Here is a 25,722-nt window from a genome sequence, read left to right on the forward strand (position 1 = left end):
TGAAACCCTTTCCCCCTTAGCTTACCTACCTATTTACACAAGTAAATTGCATACCAGAAAGTGTCATGGGGATGCCAAAAAAGAGGACAAAGACAGGCATATTTCCTACCATAAATCATTAATTACAGTGTATGGCTTAAGAGAAGCAGAACAACCACTTCATCAGTGGAATTGATGGCCCCAAGGCCAGGCAGATTGCATGAATTCACTCTCTGCACAGGGACCTTCAGGACAGAGTCATGTAAAGGGGCATCTTTCTTTCCAGATGGACAGTGTTATCATCTCCAACCACATATGAACACAACTGCCTCACAGAGAAGAGCAAGCAGGAGAAATTGCTCACACTTCGTTTGCTAGAGAACTGCCTGGCTTAAAAAGTTGATGAGTGCTAGCCCAGAAGTAAGTGACTTCTCCTGAATTCATGCACATATAGACACTGACTGACATTTCCAATATGATCAAGTGTTTGCATTATCTCAACTTTCAAAACATAGTACGCTCCCAACTTTAGGAAGCTGCCCTCTGAATCAAGCTCTCCAAATGCACCCATCACTTTGGGAAACATGATGACAGGCAAGACCTAACCACAAACAAAGGAACTCCCACCCAGACAGCTGGTAAAGAGCATAGTCTGCTTGAAGTGTCTGGGAACCTGCAATCTCCTATCGCCAGTGAGCAGTTGGGACCTGGAGCATCAGCAAGCTGAATCTGCAGCCCTGGTTGTCTGTGCACATAAGGGCATTGGTATTCTTCAACCGAAATTACTTCAGGTGGTTTTAGGAGCTCCGAGGGGAACAATGAAGGGGAGCATTGAGTTAGGACTGTTGTTTGGGGTTTTTTTTCTACTCATTTCTGAAAAAAACGTGTTGAAGGTGGTTGGGGGAGGGAGTGTGCGAGAGGGGAGAAAGTTCTGGTGATGTCAGCTCTTATTGCCATGGAAACTGAATATTTTTAGTGACAATGGAGTCTTCCTCCTTGAGCTGATGGGTTGCGTGGGGAGCAGGGGCAAGTAGGGCAGGGACACACGAGGGAATTCAGCTAACTAAAACTACAGCTTCTGGCTTTCCAAGAAAGTGAGGAGAATGAATGCCTGAATGCATGGTTTATGTAACTAAAACACTGTCTGGGGCAATAGCAACAAATAGTCATTATGCTCTTTGATAAAACATGCCATCATGCAGCAGATGGAGGTATCTCAGCTGCCCAGGAACACCCAACAGAACAGTCTTTTGCATTCACTTTGTTTTCCCATTCTACCACTTATTCTTCCAACCTTTGCTGCCTCGTTAGTGTTTATTTGGAAAGGGAGAAGGGAAGAGAAAGGTCCTTGTTCCTGAGACTGAGAGAAGCTGTACATCTTCTAGGCGGTGCATTACTTCTCAACATCATGAGTGTTTTCTTGAGAGCCAAATGTATGACCTGATTAGCCTCTGATCAGGATCTAGCTGACTGCCATGAAGAAAACATGCAAGACTTATTGCAGGATGTCTTCTCTTACTCAGAAGGCTAAGGCAGCATCTGGACCCAAAGAAAGCTGAAGCCATGATCCCGGTGTGGGAACAATCAGGATAAAACTTGGACCCTAAATCTGGGGTTAAATACAAGCCTATAGTCTGTATGTAAGGGCAAATTCAAGCCTTGGATTTGATTTAAACAGTGCAGACAATTCCAACGAATTTCAAAGAATAATGAATTAATAACCACAAGCTTTTTTAACTTGAGATACATTATATAGTCATTAGCTCTATATAGCTAAATGAAAAAATCTTCCTTTAGCAGAAGTCTTTTGAGATCAGATATTCTAATGAGATTACTATCATTTCAGCCTGACACCTCATGAAGACAACTGTATAGAAATTAGGAAACAAATTTCTTTCAGTCTTGGACCTGAAATGAAAAATCCTCTACACTGATTAGTTTATATCTAAGGAGTTGATTCTAATTCTCCTTGGCATTGAAAGGAGTTCAGATATGAGCTTTTTTCTTAGCACTGCTATCAGATGCACAAAAGACACTCTCTTCTCAAATTTCTGCTAGCAACAGCAAGAGAGGGAAACATGTAAATAGGGTTTACTCCCTCCTCATCTAGGTAGCATGGATTTTACTTGTTTCCTGCATGGAGTAAGCACTTGAGCCCACCCTGTTTAATTTAGCATTGCTCCACCGATTTCTTCAGCTCTCCAGACAAAATTGCTCACATACTAGGCTTGTAGGGACACTGGACAGAGTAAAAACCCAAGGTCCTAAGACTTTTATCCCATACACCAGCACTCCTGTGCCTACAGCACCTTCCCCCCAGCATACTGCAGCACATCCTCCATATAGTGGAACACTATGAGCTCCAAGAACCCCCTTTCAAACACACTTGTTCTTCCCTTTCCTCCTCAAAGGCTGCTTTGGTAGGGTCTTGTTTTCCCTGCATCATGTCACCAGCAAGTGTGCCACCAGGAGCTCAGGCTAGAGCATACAATGATCTGATCTTCCTCACTACCACGTGTCAAGTACCTTAACTCACAGTCCCCACACCAGACCATTTTGTATCAAATGCTAATCACAGCAGGCTTAGCCATGAAAAAGGTCCTCCCATCTCACACGTTGTGCTAATTCAGGAAAAGCAACAGCTTTCATCTTCCTGTCTTCCTTTCATACACAAGCTGGCTAAGAATCAGCCTTCAAAATTTACAACCGAGCTGAGTCTGAAAATCTCTGCACCTCCCAGAAGCACACAGTTATACACCCCTCCAAAGGGAATGGCTTTCAAGTCTTGCTATAGAAGAACTGTATCAAAAGCAAATATAAAGATAGTGCTGCTCCACACTGCAGGGAAAAACCCTGCAAAGTGAGCTTGAACTCGTTGCTGGCTCACTCAGTAATACATGCACTTCCATGACAGCAAATGTGGGTAACTCCTTGTTGAGAGGAGGAGTAAAGTGGGGGTTCTCACTGAAAAGACATTCACCTGTTTACCTGTTTGTTGTTAAAACAGCAACATTACATATTTATTTCTGGGGTTTTTTTTTTGTTTGGTTTTTTTTTTTACTACACCACAAAGCAATCTAATGGAAAATGGCCAAATTCAGAAAAAGTGCCCACCACTGTCAGTGATGGACATTCTGATGTGATTCAATAGGTAAACCCTGGTAGGCTTTCCACTTCCTACACGCAGAGGGGAAATCAGAGCTTCACCATAGCAACTTTGTTGTAAAAAACACTCAAATGTCAACTTGTCCCAATAGTATGGTGGGTAAGGCCAGTGTGAGACAAAAAGCCCAGAGTAACAAAAATTACATTCGTACTTATAGAACACTGCTGCTGGAAACAGAGAAGCAAGATTTGTTCTGGTAAAGGTTAAAGCTCTTCCACCCAAACACTTTAAAAGCACTTTAGTGCAAATTAACACCTTCTACAGAAGTTGTGTGAGATGGCTGCACATCAACTGGGGAGCTAAGCTACCTTGTCTACCGTTTCTTCCATAGAAGTTGTGTGAGATGGCTGCACATCAACTGGGGAGCTAAGCTACCTTGTCTACCGTTTCTTCCATAGACTGCTAAGCCCCACAAATGTACTGAAGCAGCACCAAAGTGGAGACTTCTCCCTCAGTAACATTTCTTTTCCATACAAGAATCCAGCAAACACAGAACAAATAAACCCATAAGCTATCAACCTACCCAGCCATGACAATGAAGAAATCCAGGCGGTTCCAGGTATCTCCAAGGTAACACTTCTTGCCAAAGATCCCCAGGGCCACCATCTTTAAGACCATTTCCATGGCAAAGAAAATAAAGATGAAGTCATCAAACACCTGCCAAACAGAAACCCAAGAGCACATTTGTTAAGCATTCTCAGCCTTAGACTTTAAAATGCAAAAGATGAGATAAATACAAATTTCAGTGCTTCTGAAAATAAGTTAGAGCAGGGCTGGAAATGCTTCTTATATGCAGTCCTGGTATCGCAGTTTACTGCTGCTCAAATAAGCAAGGGGTTGTCATAGGTCAGGGGGTTTTTCCCCATGGGTAAAGCAATTGATGCAGACCCAGAAACTCCTTACATGAACTTGAAAGGAGTCATTGGCTCAGAAACAGCAGAGGCAAACCTGGCCAGGGAAACACCATCCTTCCAAGGGCTCCTAGGAGGGATTCCTTATCACCCTGCTGCAAATGGCTCAGCTAGGACATAGTGCAGCTTCACACACAGCTTAGACAGCACATAACAATCACAAAGGCTTTAGATACCTGAACATCGCAGCCTCAGCAACACTATAGCTGACAGCCTTCACTGTCACCTTCTCTCTAGGACAGTAGCAACCACAGCTAGTGCATTCATAGTTTGGACGTACCCATGGCCCTTTTTAGTATACTTTTTGTTTCTTCTCCCTTTAGGCATTTTAAATGTCACGTTACCTGTAGGCTCAGCGATACCCTTGCTACTTAACAGAGTAGTGAATGCATTAGGAGCTGCTATTGTCTCTTGCCTGGATACCATAACCTTAATTATTTACCCTGGCTTACCTCTGAACTATGTATCTTAGAGCTGTCTACATCAGGAAACCTCTGCTTATGTGTAGGATCAGGAAGCTAGCAACTGTTCTGTATTGCATGGTCACAAGTAGACTTCATTCATCAGTATTCCCCTCCTCAAAGCAAGCTCTTACTGTTTTACAACAGGATAGCTTACTGCCAGGGACATTCTTGCCAGCCCATCTGGGAAAGTGTTGCTCACACAACAAAGGAAAACATGTGAAATTTTGTGACTTGGACTGAAGCACCACCACAAGAAAAAGAAATTCTACTTACCTGCAAGATTTTGCACCTGTCAGAAAGGCAGTCCATATCCTCACATGGCTGGTACATCCCCAGGGTAACGCAGTTTAACAAAATCACCATCATGCTGATGCATTCAAACCAGGTGGGAAAGAGTCAAGGAAAACTTCCATGAAAGCATCATGGCTGAGATAAGCTTGCGCTAGGCTTGGGGTGACAAAATAGGAAGATTAAGGTAAATAACTTCTGGTAGGCTGACTTTTTACTTTCTTATGTTTTCCCCTCTCAGTTCCTTATTACTCCACTCCTTGATTAAGCTAAAACTCTTTTCAAAAGTAGAAAGCAGAGGTAGCACAAAGGCCTAAGGTATTCATAAAAGTCAGGTTGCTATAATTAAACACCAGATCACTCCTCTCCTGTTGGCTTGCCAAATTCATTCTCTCGTTGGTTTACTGAATCTCCCAAATATATGGAAGAGACTTTCTATGATGGTCCATACTCAAATGTAGCAGAGATCTCTAGAATCTAGGGAACTAAACCAAAATTGACAGCCAGATCTCTGTGTGAGCCTAGCGATTAGTGCCCTTCTGGGACGCCTTTCCCAATAACACAAAGCTAGAAGTCTCCCTCTTCCCCCTTCTAAGAGGAACGTGGAGATAGAGTTGCCACATTGGAACAGGTTGATGGTCCATCTAAACTGTTATTCTGCTTCCAGCAGTGGCTTATACTGAATAAAACTCCACAATATGCCTAATTAAGTTATTTGGTAACCACAGGGGGAAATTGCATTTCTGACCCCAGCTGGTGATCTATTTATGCCCTAAAGCAGAGGGATTGATAACCCTTATAATTGTTTTCTCAGCTATACTAGTATCCCTGCAGATATTTTGCTTATTCATTTGAATCCTTTGTTGATAATCTTACTAAAATATCTGTTTCATAAATAGTTGGCAGCCCTGAGCTACACTGGCTAATTATACTTTACATTAAAATTTGTTTCCTCCTACTTATTTTTAATTTGTTGCCTTTTAATTTCATCAAGTGCCACGTCATTTATACGTTATAGAAAAGAATAAAAATGGTGTATTTTGTGTGATCTTCTCTGTGCTCGCCACACTCTCTACCTGCCTCCTCTTCACCATCCCTCTCCTCCTGAAAGTGTCAAGAACCGATACACACTTATCCAAGAACTAATTTACAATATCTGAGCTCTAAAAGTGGGCAAGTATCTGTGATATCTTTCCAGCATTTGCATTGCAAAGCAGTGACGTAGATCCAGTGCAGCCAAACTTGGGGAATTCAGGCAAAGGGAATGAAACCACAACAGGGACTCAAAGTCAGAAGTTTATTTCATACAGATCAACACTTTTGTGTGCGTGCTTAGGAAGAAGCAATATGTCATTGGTCAGGATGCTCCCAAAAGGACAAAGGACACCCCTTTGTTCTTCTTGCCTTGCAGCACACTTCCCCTCTGCCCAAGCCATACAGCTCATGGCAGGCTGCCTTTGGGCAGCTGGCAAGATCCTAAAGCACAAGACCTGGCCAGCCACAGCAAGTGTTCCCAAAAATGCTGCAGCTTAGTCCAGACATGCAAGGCCCTCATCTTCTTGCTCAAAAGGCTGTGGCTGGCTGCACTTGATTTCTCCTCCCTTTCCATTTGGATACCAGCTCTCTGAAAGTCTGCCAGCATTGTCCAGGCTTCCTGAGGATGCTACTGAATTGCTGGCTGTTCCTGGGCTATTAAAGTGACATTAGGAAAATCTGCCGCCTCGTGGTTTTCCTTTCAGAGCAGGTGGGGGCCCTGAAGAGGCACATCAAACCTGCAGCAGAGAGGAAGAAAGAGCAAGAAGAAAACTGGAGCATCTCCTGCCCTGAGTCAGGAGGGGTTGCTGCCTGCCTGGGTCAGTGGAAGGGGTAATTAAAAGTACCTGCTGCCTTCGACGTGTCACTGCTGTCAACCACGGCAACTGCCTCCTGTCACCACAGCAACAGCCTGCAGCCAGGTTTATCATCTTCCCTCTGGTGATACCTCCCCCTCCCCACATCCTTCACCCCCTCCTTTTCCCTGTGCCTGAGCCTGTAATTAATTGCAGCTGCTGACAAAGCCAGTCCTCACAATCTGCATCATTCAGTCACAAGTTTCATTATTAATTAACTTCTTTCAAAGTTTAAATCTCCTAATTACAAGCAAACCCATGCACATGCTCTCTCCCCCAACCCCAGCCCTCTCTCACTGCTGCTCTCCCTTCCCATGGCCCCACTATCAGTACCTTTCCCAGTGAGGTCTAGGGCCTCTAACAGGTTTTGGAAACCAAAAGGAAACCCAGACGTTTCTGCCTGTGGTCAGCTTGCCTCTCCTGGACAAGGAGATAGTTCAAGATGCAGCAATCCACTATGTAATAACTTGTCCATCCAGGTAGTGTTTTTTTCCCCTGGCAGTGACAGCTCACAGCTGATTCAAGCCATTACAGATAAAGTGGACATGGCACTTATTTGAAAAAAACAAAAGAAACAGCAAAGGAGAGAGGTTTCCTCACTCCTTTACCCATCAGCTATTCTCATTATCCACATCATTGTCTCCTTGTAAAAGTCCTGTTAAGCTCCCGGCTTCAGCACTGCATTGTGGCATCAAGATCTGTATCTACATTAATTATATTTTACCTAAAACTCATTTCCTTGTACTGGTGCTGCAACTAGTGCCTGCCTGTGGCAGCAACACTTTGCTGATGGGTGCCATCCTTGCCCCTCCACACCCCAAGCAGGGCCCAGCCAGTTGGTGGCTGAAGGCAGCCACCATGTACCCACTGACCCTCCATCGTGTTTTCCAATGGACAGGGCAAGTCTGGAATGGGGAGAGACTCAAGGGGAATGTGTCAGCACACACTAAGAAAGAATCATCATCCACCTCAAACCATCTGGGATAGTCAGTGCCAAAAGCCACAAATTACAAGGCAGGTAAGGAGGTGTACAGGTGTTTCTGGGAGCTGGAACATGTTGCAGGAGTGCTTAGAATGTGACTATACATAACGAGAGATTATGGGATACAGGCAAAGCTTTTGGGCTTGATTCCTGAATGACAAATAGCAGAAGCACCATTTAATGTTCTTGGGATCAGCCTCAATCTCTGCTTTTTCTCACTGACAACAGAGAAAGCAATATTTTGGGGTCCTCTCTCCTCTTCCTTCTTCATCATCTACTGAAAAGTAAGAGTACACCAGGCCCAAAATGCTCCCCAGTGGCTGGCACTCCTAGCTGCACAAAAACTAATAGAGCTTTTGACAATCACTCAGTCTTCCCTATTGCTACCTCCAAACCATTCCTGGGGTATACCTTGCACCACTTCAGATCTTGGATACCTCAGACCTGTTTAACTGGGAATAGAAATACCTTGTCTACAAAGCACTTACAGCATGGGGAAAAAGCCAGCCCTCTGGTTTGGCTGGTCACAGCAGCAAACGAGAGGAACCTGCCATGGTAGAGCCATTCAGTGACTGGGAAGATGGAGCCCTATGCAATGCATCTCAAACACCAGCCACTGATGCACACAAGTCTTTGTGAACTCCCATCTCTGGTCCAGTGCCAGACAGGCATATCTGAGGACACCCTGCAGCTGAGACATCACATACACATGATCACTCCCCTCTGCTTCACCTTTGCACCTCTCTCCACTCACCTCTCACCCCACCATGCTTCCCACCAGCCAAATGGCTGCACCCTGTGATTCTAGTTTGTGGTGATTGTATTGTCTTTCCCAAGGAGGGAAATAAGCTCAGGACACTGCTGTGTTCCTTCCTTCCTTCCCTCCTCTGCTTTGTGACCCTCCTGCAAGAAGCCAGGAGGATGCTGTAACCACAAGCAGGACAGTTAGTATTTTATTCTAATGGAAAGAGACATCTGTGTTGTGAAGGTCAGAGAAACAAGTAGCTCCAGGGAAAGAAGTGCTTAGTTTTTCTCTCTCATTGCTGTTGGCTTTTGCAGATGCCCTCACAGGTGAGTTTCATTACCCTCTGCCCCCTCTACACTTTTTTCTTCTCAACACCATTTTTCTTCTTCAGTGATACACAGGATTTTCATGGTCTTCTTCTACAAAACAAGCTGAGACAACCAACAGGGTTTCTTTCTCTTCAGCCTCAGTCTGCTAAGCTAACCCACTAGAAAAAGCTGAATGCAACACCCGACGTTCACTCAAACGAAAATACATCTCAAAATGTGTTTGTGTTCAAATAGATCAAAACAATCAAAACATTTCTCAGAACAAAAAGCTTTAAAAATCCTATTTTGGAAAGGCTGAAACATTTCTTCTCTGTCTTTTTAGTGCAAAGAAGTGTTTCAAACATTAGAGAAAAAAGATTGTGGGTTTTTTTTGAGTTGACTTAGAACTCTGTTGTTTTGACTGTTTTTTTTTTTTTTACTTCTGAATCAATTAGAAATTAAATGTCAATACCCAGCATTGCAGTACTGGGATTTCATGGCAGTCAAGCCACAGAGAATAATTTATAAAGCCTTTCTGAAAGCCCTCAAGGTCAACATACTCTAGGTGCTCCCATGCCATGTAACGTCTTGTACTTGTTTACTTTCATCACATCATCATTTATGCACTCTTCTCAGAGAAGAGGAGCTGAACTTCAGACAGGTGACATACGCATCACTAAAGTCTTCAAGTCTTGTACAATACTGATGCCAAGAGAAGGACTGCAGTACTGCCAAACACAGCAGGACGGTTACGTTGATCTGAGAGACAATGGGGAAGTCTTACATGACTCAAGATGGTGTTACTGGGAGGGAGGTCAGAAATCCACAGAGAAGAGGGAGGCAGTAGAGAGATTTTAAATGTTTAAGAATACTTCATGTTTATGCCCTTCAGAAGGGACTTTACACCAAGAACAGATTCATTAGAAAAGAAGAAGACTCAACTGTATTCATATTAAATCAGATGAACAGCAAGAAAACAAAGCACCATAGGTCAGTCTCTTTGATCATTCTAACTTCCCAGGACTGCTCAGCAAGCAGATCCTGTACCAGGCCACACAAGCTTTTAGCTACATAGTTTAAATTCAGATTTAGCTTAGAGACTAATAAAAACTAAGTCAGTTGTATCTCATACACCATGTCATATACCCCTGCAGAGTTAGGTGAGCATTGAAGATGGCTTTTGGAAAGTTGGTGGGGTTTTTTCATTAGAGGAACAAAATTAAGTAAATCATTTCTAAAACTCATTCCATAATTATTTATTCAGACCTTATAATTGCATCCATTAAGCTCTCAAGTCCAACAAAACCAAAGCTAATAGAAAGAAATCTAACCTCTGGCAGGAAAAATGTACAATGGAGATTGAGGCTAAGAAGAAATCTGAAAAACAAATAGATAGATGTATTAAAGCAATGTGACAAGTCTTCTGATATTCCAAAAATAGGAAGCCAAAGAGAGAGCTCTGAGCTACTGTAAAGCCACAACAAGCCACAGAGGGCCCCTAATCAGATGGGAGGCTGCAGAGAGAAGGCAAGGCTTCTTTACAATGCTCTTCACCACAGCAACCACAGGAGAGCCTATTGGTCCTCAAGCCATTGCAAGTGATGCCAAGAATTCTGGCTGGCTGCCACACCACCTGGATGGATATATACTGGTCTTCTAAAGCAACCCAGTGTTTTCCTCAGGAAAGGTGTGCAGATCTTTTGGCAAATTATTCACATATCTTACAAATACCATGCATCTTCATCAACACTGCTACACAGCCCTACTATTAATGATTACCTCCTGCCTGTAGCAGCTGGGCCCCAGAGCTTTTCTGCTAATAATGACCCACCTCCAAATTGCATCTAGCTTTCAGGGTACAACAGAGCATCTGTTTAACAGCGTGTATCATTCCTGCAAGGCTGTTTACTATAGAAAGCATGAGAAAAAATACAGTATCTAGGAAAAAAACACCCAAGAATCTTTTTTTAGGCCTCAAAAAAAAAGTAATTACCCAAATTTAAACTTGAAGAGGGTATTAGAGGTAATGACTGTTCCTGGAGAAAGAGCTTTTTAATATCCTCAGATGATTATGACTGTGGCTGCATGTCTTACTTGCCAGCAAAGCAATACCCCACCATGCTGTGGGATGAGTTCAGTACTGACTTGAGGAATCACCCCTCCTGCTAACTCCCAAATGGTGCCTCCTGCAGCATTCTGGCTCTGCCCTGGAGATCAACATCCAAACCTGACCTGGCTTCACATTAGGAGCTTCAACAAGGTCACAGCATGAGGTGATAGGACTGCAGCTTGGAACTTTATTATGCTATATGACAGTTAAAAGAATTCTGCTCCAAAATCTCCTAGTCAAAGTGGCGGGTTCAGCAGCCACTTCCTGCTGGAGTTGGAGCTGTAGGAATAACAGAAACCAGGGAAGAACCACCAGGGGAAATTCCCTGAACCACAAACTGCGATCCAAAGTGTAAAGCTCTTAATGCTTACTGATATTTGTGGTGGCAACTCCCTACTGACATCAGTGGCAAAGCAGAGTTACTCTGGTTTTGCACTTGATTGGATGTCTGCTCTAGGGAAGACCTGAAACTTGGCAGGCCAAGGCAGGAAAGTGTTTGCAATCCAGGAGTAATTTGAATTATCAATGGGCTCCAGAGTAACACCACCTGAATTTGAATGAGGCAGCTAAATGCTCTGAAGCAGGGTCTCCATGATGCATGTCCACAGCAAGTGGGAAGGCTGGTCAGAGAGGCTGGTGGAGTCACCATTCTCAAACCAGTGTCTGAGCCACAAATGGGTGTGTGTGTGGACTTGGGGTGAGAGGTTTGTTGACTTTTTACTTATTTAATCTGGATTTGGTCAAGCCTACTTAGTGAAAATTTCCTTCAAAATCATAAATAAATAAATAAATGCATTTAAGTGCTTTGCAAGGATAATCAAAATCTCTCCAAATCCTCCCCTTTACTTCTGTGTTTCATTTCCCTGAAACACCAGTCAAAGCTGTGCAGCTGCTACCCAGCACCTATCAAACTGATGTAACAGTCCCATCACATCTGGCAATACTGCAGTCCCTTTTTTGACCTTCCTGTCATGACGGGTTTCAATGGAGTCCTTACATTGGGTGGGTCCACTAAATATATCCACCAAATGACTATAGCACTATATTCACTAATGACATTTTTCCCCCTAATGTTCCTAAATGTTTTCTGGTTTGGTTTGTGTTTTCTTCTGCCTTGGTCTCCTTTTGCTTTCCAGGTTCTCCTTCCCCCAGTCTAGTGGGAAGAAATGCTTAAATGTTTGGAATGAAACAGCATGAAGAGGGGATTAAAAGTTTTTTTTCAGGAACCAGGGACAAAGGGCCAGGTTTTGGAAGACATGAGGACCCTTCCGAATGCAGAAGAACATTTTGTGGGACCTTTCACGGCATACAGATCCATGTCTCCCACTGATTTTGGTGAGACCACACTGTACCCTTCAAGACTACAGATGAAAGCTTATCTGGTAGCTCACAAACACAAACAGGTGAAAGGAGGACACATGTGAAGGGGGGAAAGTTAGCTGCGAAGTGCAAAGCAGTCTAAAGCATGGTCAACTCCTTCCATTTCCAGTAAAATGTTCACCTTCCCAATAAAGGGAGGTCTTATCATCTCACTCTCTGGTGCTTTACAGGTGTGGGTTTTGTCTCCTTATTTTAGGCGTCAGATTCAGTGAGCCTTAGGAATTCCTGTGGGGCACGAAGAGGATGTTCCAAGGAACCTTCTTAAATAGGGGCTTCTATGAACCTGCCTGTCACTGCCGAGGCTTGGAATGGGCAGATGTAGGTTTTAAGGGTTGGGGCTTTTTTTCCCCTTACTACTTTATAGCAAATAAAAAAGAATGGTGGAAATATTTGTCTTTGAATAAGAAGCCATTTCCCTGGAGAGGAAAACAGGTTGAGAAAACCTCACTAGCACTGAAGGTCTAAAGTCCACCAAACACTCGCTGTCTTCCTGTTCTGCTCTTTTATTCTTGCACTGGTCTCTGTTCATTACATGTCTTTCTAATCCATCCTAGTTTTCAGATGTTACAGATTGCTTTTTTCACTTACTGTAACTTCCCACCTATCTCTGGCAGAGGTCACATGAGTCCAAGCTGAACTCACAGGGATGCAGAACTCATTTATGCCTGAAGGGAGTGCAGGGCATCTTTGATAAAAGGCCATCTTACCTTGCATTAACATGAAGGTGACAATGAAAGCACAAAGGATGGATTATGGACTGTCTCAAAGGTGTATGTGTCATTATGCTCAGGGACTCCAGTTTCTGCAGGTACCAGGGCAGTACCCTGTACCTGAGCACATCACTTGGTGAAGGATGTGGAAGTGAGCACTTTGCTGCTCCAGACAGCCAGTTTTAGCTAACTAATCTTAAACAGGACTCTGCCTCCAGCAGCAGTCCTGAATTAGACAGAAATGCAGGATGAAGCCACTTTGCCTTTCTTCCTTCTCCCAGCTAGGTGATGCTTTCAGTGATACAGCATCACTAAATCATGTGGTGCTTAGCTTAGTAGGCTTTTCTGACGAGTGCTTCAGTACAGAAAAGAAAGTCATGCAGTGACAAAGCTTTGCAGCAAAGTAAATAAAGATTAATTCACAAGTGTAGGGAGTGCTTAGTAAGGTCACTCAGAAGAAATTGCATACAGTCTAAGCAAAATGCAGGGCAATAACAAAAGGAGCTGGGTATGAGCTCCTGTTGTTTGTTTCATTATTGGGCATAATTAGATAAAATTTCCAGTTTCAAGATGCCAAACTCCTCTTACTTTGAAAGCACATTTTTCCCTCACTGTTTTTGATATGTTTGAAGGTTTGTAGCTGGCGCCTTTTCTTCCCCAGAGGATGTGCTGGAAGAACTGGCACCAGTGGCCTGGAGGAAGAGCTGATTGCAAACTGAGCCAATCTCTCAGCAGATAACTGGAGGCAGAGAGCTCCAGGCAGCACGCATGCTCACAGCAGCTGCCGAGACCTCCTCAAGGACACAAATAGGGTATGGATGGCCTCCTGAAAAGAAAGCTCCTGATGTGTATGTGTGATAGAGGTATCTACGAGGGGTGGGAGATTTGCTCATTATTTAGGCTTCTCATCTGAGAAGGAGCACTGTGGTGGATGAGCAGATGTGCCAGTACTCTCTCTGTACATCTCTTTCTCTTCCTTCCCTCCTCTTACATCCTGCAACAAAAAGCACTCAGTGAAAATTAAATTATTTAAACTACCTAGCGTTTCCTTAAAAACATTACATAAACTTTTACTAATTTCCACAATCACTTTTTAAGATACACAGATACTTCCCCTTTGTTACTGATAAAGAAAACAAGCAGGAGAGGAGTGAGATTTTCCCAAAGTGGCCCCTGATATGGGTTCTCCAATGCATGAGCTTCTTAGAGCCTGGTTTTCAGGAGTGTGCAACCCTTGTCATGTCTAACAGCCAACAAGAATGGTGAAGCTCCAAGCAGCTGTCTGCCACCACCTAAAGTCAGATGGCCAAAGATGGGGGTGCCCTTTAGAAAACAAACCAACATGACCCAGAGATCACAACATAAATCACTGCTGGGGCTGCATTTGAATTCAGGTATTCCTAACATCCACTACGTACTCACTAAACCCCTCAATTTTCTGGCTAGCTGACAGATAGCTCCATGCCAGGGAAAGGAGCCAACATGACTCACACTCCATCACCACAATGCCAACAGTATTGAGTGCTGGTTTGGGGGGGGGGGGGGGGGGGGGGGGGGGGGGGGGGGGAGGTGTGAAACCCTATGAATGTGCTAAGCATTATCAATATTAAAATATTACTAGTATTATTCATGAGGTGTCTCCACATGTCCTAGATGACACTAGCCAAGATCAAATTCAAATTATGCAAAACATTACATAAACATGTGGTAAAAACATGCTGCCTGCTCCAAAGGGTTTTTCATCTAACCAAAAAGGACAGGCTAACGAGGCATTACGATCTCTGCTTTGCACACAAGAAGCCAGAGCACAGAGAAATGAGCAGATTTACCCAAGGGCTGATAGGAGACTTGGGGCACAGCTGGGAACTGAGCAAGAGTCTCCCAATTTATTCCCCAGTGTCTTTGACCTAAGGTCATTCTCTACCTTAAATACAACTGCATTTGAGGAGGACAATATTCACAGGGAGAATGATTCTTTCATAAATCTTTCCCAAAGACAATGGAAAAAGTGTTCAAGTTCCGCTTTATAGAGGTGAGTAATGTACTACATATAGATTACCCTAAGTGTAGGGCTCCCTGCACCCATTCAGAGAGGTCCCTGTCTGTTCAGCTGTGCAGTGCACAGACAGGCAGGAACCAGAGGAACTATGCTGTCTTGCTGTCTACCTCCATCTTCCACCAATACCTACATTGGGATCTGAAGATAAAATTCAGCCCATAGTTATGTGTTACACTAAGCCCAGTCTAATATGCATGCATCTTTTTTCCAATCTGCCAAAGAGTTTACTACCTTTCAAGAACACTCCAGATTCCTTTGATAAAAATGCACTATGTAAGCACAAATTATCAACACATTTCACTACAGAATGACCAGCTCCAAAAAAAGGCAGTTCCTACACAGCAAAATGCTAATAGCAAAGCTAGCTAAAGCCTCCATTGTCAGTAAGCATAGTTCTGCTACCTCTTTGATGTCTTTCTGACTGTTGTATTCATCATCTCTCTTCAGATGTAGGACTAGTCATACATTGCTGTTACTGTATCCATATTCCTGTGACCTATTTTCTTTCAATATAGATTCAGCTTCACACCATTTATTCTGTAGTTTTTGACAGCCTCTGGAAATATATTCTTCTTCCCATTATTTACAGCCTAACTTATTTTTCCCTGTACAGTTTCCAGTCAGAAACTATGGATTGTATTAATTTAATTTCATTTCATTTTGCACATACAAGTTACAACCCAGCGCATTGCCCCATCCTCTCCAGCCATGCCAAGTGTTTCCCTTTCTTCCTTTTGGGTCTTTCTTGTAAGCTTACTGTTTTAATTTTTAACAACCATTCCCAATTCTGTGTGACTCTGCAGGAGCTGCTCCTTTATTAGATTACTTTTCACAGTAATTACTTTTCAGATCACTTCTCACAGCCATCCATCTTTCACTATGTTAATTACCAAGCACCAAAAGATCACTCGCATTCCCATTGTCCCATTGGTTTCATTGGCTTCTCCACTAGCCAGCTACTCTCAGATTCCTCTCCCCTCTCCACAGTACATACACTGTTCAAATACTGCCCTCTTAGCTACCTTATTTCCAGCAGCCTGCTAGCCTTTTGCTTATAGCAATAAAGTGACTTTACCATAAAGATGGAATCATAGAATCATAGAATAGTTAGGATTGGAAAGGACCTCAAGATCATCTAGTTCCAACCCCCCTGCCATGGGCAGGGACACCTCACACTATAAAGATGATTGTTTAGCTGAATCATAACTAGTATAAGATGTTGGTGAGCAGAATGGAGGTACTACTAGACTCAGAATACCTGCAGCTGCAGACCCATCACCTTCTGTAAATTTATTCTCCTACCTCTTACACACCGTGTATCCCTTTCCAAAGAGGAGTAGCAGTGACTTAAAGCTCACATCTTTACACAACCTTTTCTTTTATCTGAGAATCATTTTTTTTTCTGTCCATATACAACCAGACATGGAGCCAGCAGCATACTAGAAAAGACTACCACAGAAACTTCAGCTTTAGGCTTTCTTGCTAATAATCCATCCTTATATTTCAAGATTCTTATATTGCTGACACATGATGTACAATGATGTACCACAGGCTCATCCACAGCTGCCTTTAATGTGAGTCATATACCTTGTGGGATTTGATGCCCTTGTATCCAGTAGGGAAATTACCTTACAGGTCTCACGGACATCATACATCCAGCTGTCTGCATGGCAGGCAGCAGAATTATCTCCTCTCCCCATAACCTGTTTGCACATCACATCCAATCAGCTTATGCAGCCAATGTGGCAACTATCAAACCCCAAATAGAAGCTGTCTGTGCTCCTGCACAGGCTGACATCTCTCAAACCTACTTTTCCCTGCCACCTGGCTGGGAAAGCAATGCATATGCAAACTGACAGTACCAAGTGCATCCCCATCATCACCATCAGCAAGGAGCTACTGAGTTATAGGAGCTCTGGAGGGGAAAGTCAGCAATTGGAGGGAAAGAGTACTTTCATTTCACTGCATGTCTGATACTCTGCTAACCACATGTGCTTCTCCAAGCAGAAGTAGATAAGGCTATCCAAGATAGCCCTGGGCCTATCCCACTTCAGCTTACCTGTGGCAACTCAGCGATGACAGGACTTGAGAGGGAATCTGACAAAAAAGTGTGAAAGAACCAGTTTTTCTGGAGTCAGAAGGCAGAGAGAGCCTGAGGGGTGAGAAGTCATTGATGTGACCTATGCCTCAAGCATCCATCCATTTTGGTGTCAGGATGTGTACTGCATCACATATCCATTCCCACAGGACGTTGTGCCATACAGGAAGAATGTCTATTTTGGTCTGAGTCAGGTAAGGGACCAAATCATTTTCCCTCAGGTCACTGCAGTCACCACTTACCAGGGAAGAAAAGAAGAGATGGTCTTCCTGTAGCACCTCTGCAGATGAGAATAAAGACCCGTCTGCAAAAACAGTTTTATGGAAAAGAAGTTGCCATTCCTACAGCAGAAGGCTGAAGCAGGAGGCATCTGCACCTCCACAGCATGCTTTGAGCACCTGCTTAGCATCACCACATTGAAAGGTCTTTGACATTATTTATGACAGTGAGCAAAGGAAAAGAAAAACCAGATCGCAGATCAGGACAATAGAGACAGACTTGGCATGCCTGGGAGAGTCAGCCACTGAGGACCTGCAGTAAATCTCAAAAAATGGGTGGAAAAGAGCTCCCATCACTTTCCCAGAAAGAACAGCCTGTCCCTAAAGTCAGCTCTGCTCCCAGCCCCTCCACCAGCTGGGAGGATGAGACATCACCAGCCAACAGCAAGGTGGCCAAGGTCCTATGGCCCCATGGGGTAACAGATCCTTGCCAGGCAGGGGCTGGGGCAGCCAGAATGTGCCAGATCTGGAATGAGCCACAAGCTCAAATCCCTGCATGTTGTGCTGGGCTGATAAGGCATTTCTCTTTTACCCTTGCTCTGCACCCTTACCACACACCTGCCACTAAGAGTGGGGAGTAAGGTACAGAGGAAAATCACACATTTGCACCAGTATTTTGTGTGCAATGATCCCTATTATAACTTCTTTTCAGTCTAGCTTAGTTTCTCCAGGTAATTAGTTCTAGCGACCCTTCAAATATACTTTTCAGCCTCACAGAACCATAAATTTCCAAGTGACAACCATCACTCCAGGCTGCACTATCATGTACAAAGCTCTTTACTAGTCCCATCTATCTCCCCCTGCTGTAAGACCATTTCTGTGAAGCCTCCCCACACTCACACGCCTGATCCTTTCCTCCCCCATTAGCAGTCACACTTCTCTCTCACACTCCTCCCTTCAGTTTTCTGGATGCTGCCTTTCAGGGTTTTGTTTGAAGGTGTATAGAAAAGAAATGATAGACTTCACATTGGCCCTGTTACAGGCTGCTGCATGACAGTTTTTCAAAGGAAGTATGTCTGTGCCTGTGTAACACATACAAGGGTATTGGTCACATACATAGGACAGTCATCACAATTTCATTGATAAGGTATTTTGACAGTTTAAATTTCCTTCACTTGACATACCCAGGCTTTTTGATTACATATTTGATGCTCACATTTCTTTCAAATGGTCAAAGTCTTCTACTTTAAGCCAGTTATACCTATTTGGAAACTTAATCTTTTTCTTGAGAAGGCTTTTTCTTCCCATGTTTAAGAATTCTCCTACTTTTTCTAACCCTCATTCAAAAGGAGCAGAGCAATAAGATACCATCCTTTCCTACCTCTATTGCACTGAAACCCTGTGCTCCGCAGAAAGAACTGCTGTGATCCTGTAGTACCTTCCCTCATAACTACCCCCCATCAAGGTCTAAAACAAAGCCACTGAAGCCAGCAAACCTCCACAAGCTGCACAGCCAAGGTGCTGAGTACACCAACCACCTCTCACCCCACAGCTCAGAGACAGCAAACTTGCTCCTCCAAACACAGAGACCACCTTGAAACTCTGAGGTGGGGACAGACAACCATTTCCAGCTCCCCTGTCCAGACTCCATCACATCTTGGCTACCACACCTCTAATTTCAATAGCACATAAATTTGTGGATCCATATTTTATCTATTGCATAATACATAGAATGAGCAATGTGGACATGCATGTGGATGCTTGTCTACCTGTTTGGTGGAGCAGTGAAAGATATAATTCTCTGTTCACCCAGTCACTGCAACTGCTCTAGGTCAGGTTCTGCTTGTCATTTCTCATCCTTGAGCACTGTCCCCACCGACAGTTCCATGAGCAGGCTGATGAGAAACAACATTAGACTGGGATAAAGCAATGAGGGTAGAGGAGAGCAGGAACCCATGAAACACATGGAACCCAGCCAGTTCTATACCTGAACCAAGGAGAGAAATCCCTGCAAATCCCAGAAAACCCAAGGAGATAATCACCCTTTCACAGGAAGGAGCCTCCTACTTTCTAGCAATGTTTCTGCTTCCCTTCTAGTTGTTAAATGGTTCAAAAAAAGGCAAAAAAAAACAGTACTGCATTGGAGAAGCTATCTTTTAGAAACAGAGGTGGTCCCAGCCCCAGTAGAATGAGGCTGATGGTATACTATGCTCCTGACCCTGACAGGACAGAAAAACAGCTACAGGAAAACAAATCTGAATTCCCCAAGCTCTTCAAAATGCAGCTGCTTTCTAATGTGCTTCAGAGCATGTGGTGGTGTGATGGAAAGGTTTTATTAACACAGAACCTGCTTAACCCAATTGTAAGTTTTAATCCATTCCAAACCATGCCAATAAAGCCAGTCTGCCTAATCCCTGTTCTACAGATAAAATAGCAGAGGATGATGGCTCAGCCTGAGGAAATATAAACTGGAATAACTCCAGTGCTTACCACCCAAGGGATTCCAAAAAGGGTCCTATATTTGTACCTGAGCAGGAATAGGTCATTACTCCATCAATCAGTGGAGGTCTCCACCAATTTACGTATCTCTATGCATAGACCTGCAAACTGCTGCAGCACAGGGGCAGACACTTATCCTGATCAGCCTTTCTTGCTGGAGGGAAGAGGGGGAACCTTCAGCGAGGGATACAGTGAAGAACAGAAGAGGGCAACTGCTTCATTCTTGCCAGTGTAACCCAATAATACACATAGGACAAGACTACAAAGCAGCAGTCAAAAGCAGAGCAAATTTGCTACAGTCAATCTATTAGACCAATTGAACATATATAATCACATTTTCTGCAAGGCAGAGATAGCATTGGACATCCTCAACTTGATTCAAGATATACACTGAGAACTGCACAAAAGAACTACCTCACAGCAGGTCTGGGAGATATCTCACACCCTCAGGAGCTGGCTCCTTAGGAATGTTTAAATGAAAGTAGAGAAACACCCAGCACACACTGTCTAGTAGGGAAGCCAGTCAGTAAGCCTGAAAGACCATTCTCAACTCTAACACAGGGGCCGTATCAGTTACCACAGAGAAAAGCTGGATGGATTTGCTTTTGACAGCATGGTGAAGACAGAAGCTAAAATCCAGGACAGGGCTTGCAAGACCAAATTCAATCACTCAGCTCTATCTGTTCTGATTTCAGTTTAAAACTTCCACTTCTTCCTATAGCAGCATGGTGAAATGCTTAGCTGTGGTTACAGGTTCAAGCCTAGGAGAAAACTCTGTACCGTCAGGCTCCTTTTTCTAGTGTCCCATGGACAGGATTTCTATTGAAGTATTTCTGCTCACTTCCTTTGCCATGAGGTTACTCTGTTTCTAGACCACACAATTACATTACAAAGGGTCATTTATGAAGGTTCTTGGCAGCAGTATCATTTATTTGAAGATGATCAAATCTAGATTAAAAAAAGCAAAACTGCATATCTCTATCATGTTGCTGGATGTGTAGGGAGGGAGGAGTTGTTTGTTCTTCACTGACCCTTTAAAACAAATGTTTTTCCATCTGGATTAGAAAACATGCCACATCTGAGTAAAATTCAGCTCAAATCTCCTTATTGTTTTCTGTTGCTCTTCAAACAAGGAATTTCAGAGACTGCTTCACTGATGAGAAAAAAAAAAAGGATTTGGTTTATTTCAGGAGCAGAGGTTGTGCCTTGTTTTTCTCTGATATATGAAACATCCCTTGATTGTGCAAATGCATCCTGATGGTGTCTTTGTGTTCCTGTCACTCCTGATTTATGGGGGCCTTTTTTCCACTCAGAGGAAGAATTTGCATTTCAATTTCCATTACTTGTACCTCTCCTTATATTGCTTGGGCTCTTCTTTCCCCCAGCTGCCCCACACTTCAGTGGCATCAGGAAGGACACAGGAGTAGGGTGCTACAGGCACTGTTCTAGGGAAACAAGGTCATGCTGCTGAGATGTCTGGTGAGATATATATTTGCTTATGCCCAAAAAGGACCCTTGCTATGTTTAGTCCTGTTTCTTATGGCTTCCTCCATGCTGTGGTGGAGGAGGAAGGCAGCTGCTCTGGATCCCCATACAATCCCTCACTTGCTTATCCATTCTCTGAGAAACAGCAGCTCACGGAAGAGCAAGAAGGACTTGGATATGCTCAGGATTGTTCCTGCAGGTGACTCACTCCCCTTCCTTTCCCATTCTGCAGGGGTGACAGGAGGACAAATGGGAAGCCCTCCTTGTGGGACTCATGTTGTTTCCTGTGGGGTTGTCCCCATTCTGACAACGGGAGCTTCAAGCAGACTCCTATATAAAATGAGCAGAGACCACAGAATATGTCTTCGACAAGTGGGTTAAACAGAGGTCCTAGAGCCACTCTCCCTCCTAGACTTCATCCTTACCTCTTCTGCAAACCCTAGCGGCCACAATAAGTTCCTGTGTCAGCCCAGACTCTGCACTCCTGATCACACACTGCCTTCCCTCTTGTTTGTGCAACCTGGATGGGCTGTCATCGGCAGCCTGAGCAGACTATAAACCCTCCGAACCTACACCAGGGGTGGGCTTGGAGCCAGCAACATGTAAGAAACCACACAGGCTGCATTGCAGATCCCACTGTCCACCTCACAGCTAAGCTTGCGCTTTGATGGATGTGGTTCATGTCTACCTACAAAATGTCAAAATCTTTGACAGAAAGAAAAAAAAAAAAAAAAAGGAGAAAAAATAAGCTTCAGAAAAGGAGGAGGAGTTGCCAGGACACATGAAGCTTTAAAGATGTGAGTAGCAGAAATGCATTAAAGCTCATTCTTCAGAGCTGTCAGACCCACAGCCATTATCAAAACTGAACTGTTAAAAAAGAGAGAAATAAACTGAACCTTATCAACTGTGTGTGTGGACACGAAGGCCATGGATTCCTAATAGGTTGTTGAAGGTCAAGTGTTGTGCCGTGTGCCATAAGCCCGTGCTGTCTTAATTTGCAATGGCCTGAAACAAGATATTCAAAACTACATTTTGATTTGACTTGTTTGAAGTACACTGTTCTGACCTAAGGGTTTTGACTATCGCCCATTACCATGTTGACTTTTACATTATCATACAAAGCCAAAAGGAAACACTCTGAGCTGATTAAAACATGCACATCATTTCCAGGGGGCAGAGGGGTAACAATAAATTTATGTTGATTTCACTGAATCAGCAATTTCCAACTGAAATCAGCTTCAGGGTAAAGTTCTCCAGAAGCATCAGTGGGAGCTCGTATGATGTCCCCAGTACCCACCTCAGACACTATACAAATATGGATATATTCAAACACCCAACTTTGTTCCTTTTCCCCCACAGAGCTCCTTTTACTGTGGCTTTCAGAGGTTTGTAGAGTGCTGAAAGCCATTACATTAGGCAGTATCTGTCCTACTTATCATCTCCCAGCTGGCTGCATAGGAGCTTTCGTCAGTGGGTCTGAATTTACAAATACTGACACAGAGATTATCTGCCCCATGAAGAATGGTTTAATCAGATTAATCTGTGGGAGATCTCATCAGCCTCTTCCCTGCAGAGCCCTACAGTGAAGGACTGGCATAATCTCACAGCCTATGGCATGGCCTCCCCAAGATGAAGTTATCCCATCCCCCAGGATGCCTAATCCTGTTTTCCTCCCTTGGCTTGGCCCCTTTGCAATGCCCATCACCCCTTTCAGGCAAGGGCCAGCCTGAAGGACACAAAGGGCTGCAGTGGGATGGGACAGGAGACTGCACCCTCATCAAGCTCAGAGCTGGCAGCCCTGCTCCCATCACAGCATACCATGCTAATAGGGACACAGAACAAAGCCCCATAACCCTTAGCCCCTTAAATCTAGGAGGTTTATACAGCAGGGTAGAGTAAGGGGAATTACTGAAGATCCTTCTCTCACCTGCTGGCTCCAACTTGCTTGCTTTCATTGCAACACATCAAAATGTAAACCAGTTAGATGGCAAATCTAAGCCTAGAAATCACATTCCCTCAGCAACTTAGAGTTTCAGAAGAGACAGGAGTAGGAAAGACCAATCAAGTCACATCCTACACAGACTCTTAAATAAAGGAGAAAGGTTTGGCATTAGCATTTCTACTATGCTGGCTTCTTTTACTCCCCCCCATCCTCTTCAATCCTAGCTTCAAACATCAAAATGGGCTGGGTTTAAGGTGAGCTAGAAATCCTGGCAATGAATGATAACTAATACACTATGAATGACAGAAACTGGGTAGAACACTAAAAAGCAAATGGGATATTGCAACACCTGGCTGCAAGTTATGTAGAAAAGCAGGTTCAAGCCAAGAGGTTGGAGAAATAATGCAGCTCTGAATTCCTCTGTGGAATTAACTCTGAAACCCTGATACTCTTAAGGGGGAAAACTCTATGTGCAGAAGATCATACCATCAACAATGCATGAATTCACAACCCCAGGAGCTGTAATACATTTTAATCCCATGCTGCACATTTATGATTAGGGCTCTAGATAAAGACAACCGGGTGTGCAGTTTTGAAAGAAAAATTCAAATTTTTCTTTCTGGTACAATTTAAAGAAAATTAAGATAGGGGAATTCACCTGTAAACTGGCACAAAGAACGCAACAGCTCCAATTTAAACAATTGCTCCTTGGAACATCTAATTCAAGCACCCACAAGCAAAAGCAGCTATTCCTGACTTCATTTTCAGTAACATGGAAGAACTAATTCAAGAAGCAACAATATCCAAGTCCTTAAGGAATAGGGTTCACTATGTAATTAAGTAGGATTTCCTAGGAGGCGGCAGTGAATAAAAAGATACACAAGTGACACTAGATTTTAGAAAAGTGTTTAAAGCACGCCAAGAGACATTCAGAGGACATTAGTTCAGAGTAAAGGAAGAGAGTGCTGTATAGATGGTTTGAATAATACATAAGTAATGTGGGAAGGGAGCTCTTGGTGGGGTCACAGAATCTGCAGAGGACACAGGTTATTTTAGGTACATCAAACAGCCCTCAAGACCAGAGAGGACTCTTGGGTACTGGAATTAGACTCAACCAAGCAAGGTAAATGGCCAACAATAAGAGACACTGTGTCAGAAAAACCAAAGTGATTATCTCAGAAAACCCACATTAAAGCTGTACCAAGTCATCTTGCATGATTTCAAGCAGCAGAAGCCTGTGCAAGGAGTGCTGGGGTCCCCACATCCAGATCAGTCCTCCTCAGCAAAGCACACCACCATCAAGCAAGGTGTTCAGTTGCAAAAGGGATGGAAGGAGGAAGGCTGCTGATACTATGCAGGACTGGTCATGTCAGGTTGTGATGGACTTTGCAGAACTCAAGAAGGTTCAGAGAAAGCCAACAGAAATGATGGACACATCACACAATCCTCTGCAGGGAGAGGGGAAATTTTGAGCTGGTTTCTGATCCCTTTTACCAAGGAAAATCTCCTTCCCACTACAGGCACCAATCACATGAGCTATACCCTTGATTCCTCCCAGGACTGTCACTGCAGGATATTACTGTGTGAGATTTTTGATCTACTGCTGCATAGGTCCTACATCTGCTGGAGAGCACACAGAAATGTTTCACAACCTCTGACGTGTGAGTACATTCTTGGCAGCTCATTCTGGATTTAACAGCATAGTGGTTCATGATCGCAGGGTGCTGGATAAGGTAACTCCAGCCATCCCTTTTGGTCCTGAGCTCCTCTGAAGCAGAAAAATGATCAGAATGTATGAAATAAAAATGGTAACTAGGGAAATTATGTGCTCCCAGCACAGGGCCAAGAGCATACACAACGGCATTAGAAGATGGCAAATCCAAAGCTGGCAGATAGCAAATACGTTCCTCCCTCCCTCATTTCAATATATGATTAAACAGCAGAACTGAACTCTGCTGCAGGAAGGTAGGAAGACCAGATCCCCACATCATTCAGTACAAGCAAACCGTAGGAAAATAAGCCCACACCCAGTGTTATCATAACTAGAGAGACTCACATCCCCAGCACTTACACCAATCTCTAGCCCATACACACGGGATTAATCCACACCTGCCCATAGTAACATCTGGACACCTTCCTGCAAGGCGTTCCCTGCTGTGGTTAATCCCCAACAGTTATGTACTGGACCAGCCCCAGCTCAGCCATTCCTCTTCCATCTGAGCTGGATGACACTCATAATCAAGGCAATCATATTTACGGCTTGAATTTTTTAAGTGCCTAAGCATACAAGGCTAAAGCAAACAAACAACAGGTCTGCAAACTGGAGGATGGAGCAAGTAAGGCATTACATGAGGGCAGTTGTGAGTAGCAGTAGGTGAAGTGGTTATCAACATTAGCTTTTCTGACATTTTTTGTATTTCCTTTCCCTTCCAGGATCAGTTTGTTCTCATCATTTTGAGTCAGACCTTCACAGAGCACCCTGCTTAGCA

The 25,722-nt window shown here is 43.7% G+C and overlaps 1 protein-coding gene across 1 annotated transcript in view; it reads right to left on the minus strand.

Annotated features, from left to right (window-relative positions):
- The window catches only part of CACNA1I (calcium voltage-gated channel subunit alpha1 I), a 156,662-nt gene that overhangs the window by 83,792 nt on the left and 47,148 nt on the right, over nucleotides 1–25,722 (minus strand). Inside the window, exons 2-3 of the mRNA XM_031049972.2 lie at nucleotides 4,794–4,905; nucleotides 3,669–3,802 (exon numbers count right to left, since the gene is read on the minus strand). Coding sequence (XP_030905832.2) covers nucleotides 3,669–3,802; nucleotides 4,794–4,905 — 246 coding nt within the window. The remainder of the gene's footprint in view (nucleotides 1–3,668; nucleotides 3,803–4,793; nucleotides 4,906–25,722) is intronic.

The sequence above is a fragment of the Melopsittacus undulatus genome, chromosome 5 (assembly GCF_012275295.1).
Source record: "Melopsittacus undulatus isolate bMelUnd1 chromosome 5, bMelUnd1.mat.Z, whole genome shotgun sequence".
Classification (NCBI taxonomy): Eukaryota; Metazoa; Chordata; class Aves; order Psittaciformes; family Psittaculidae; genus Melopsittacus; species Melopsittacus undulatus.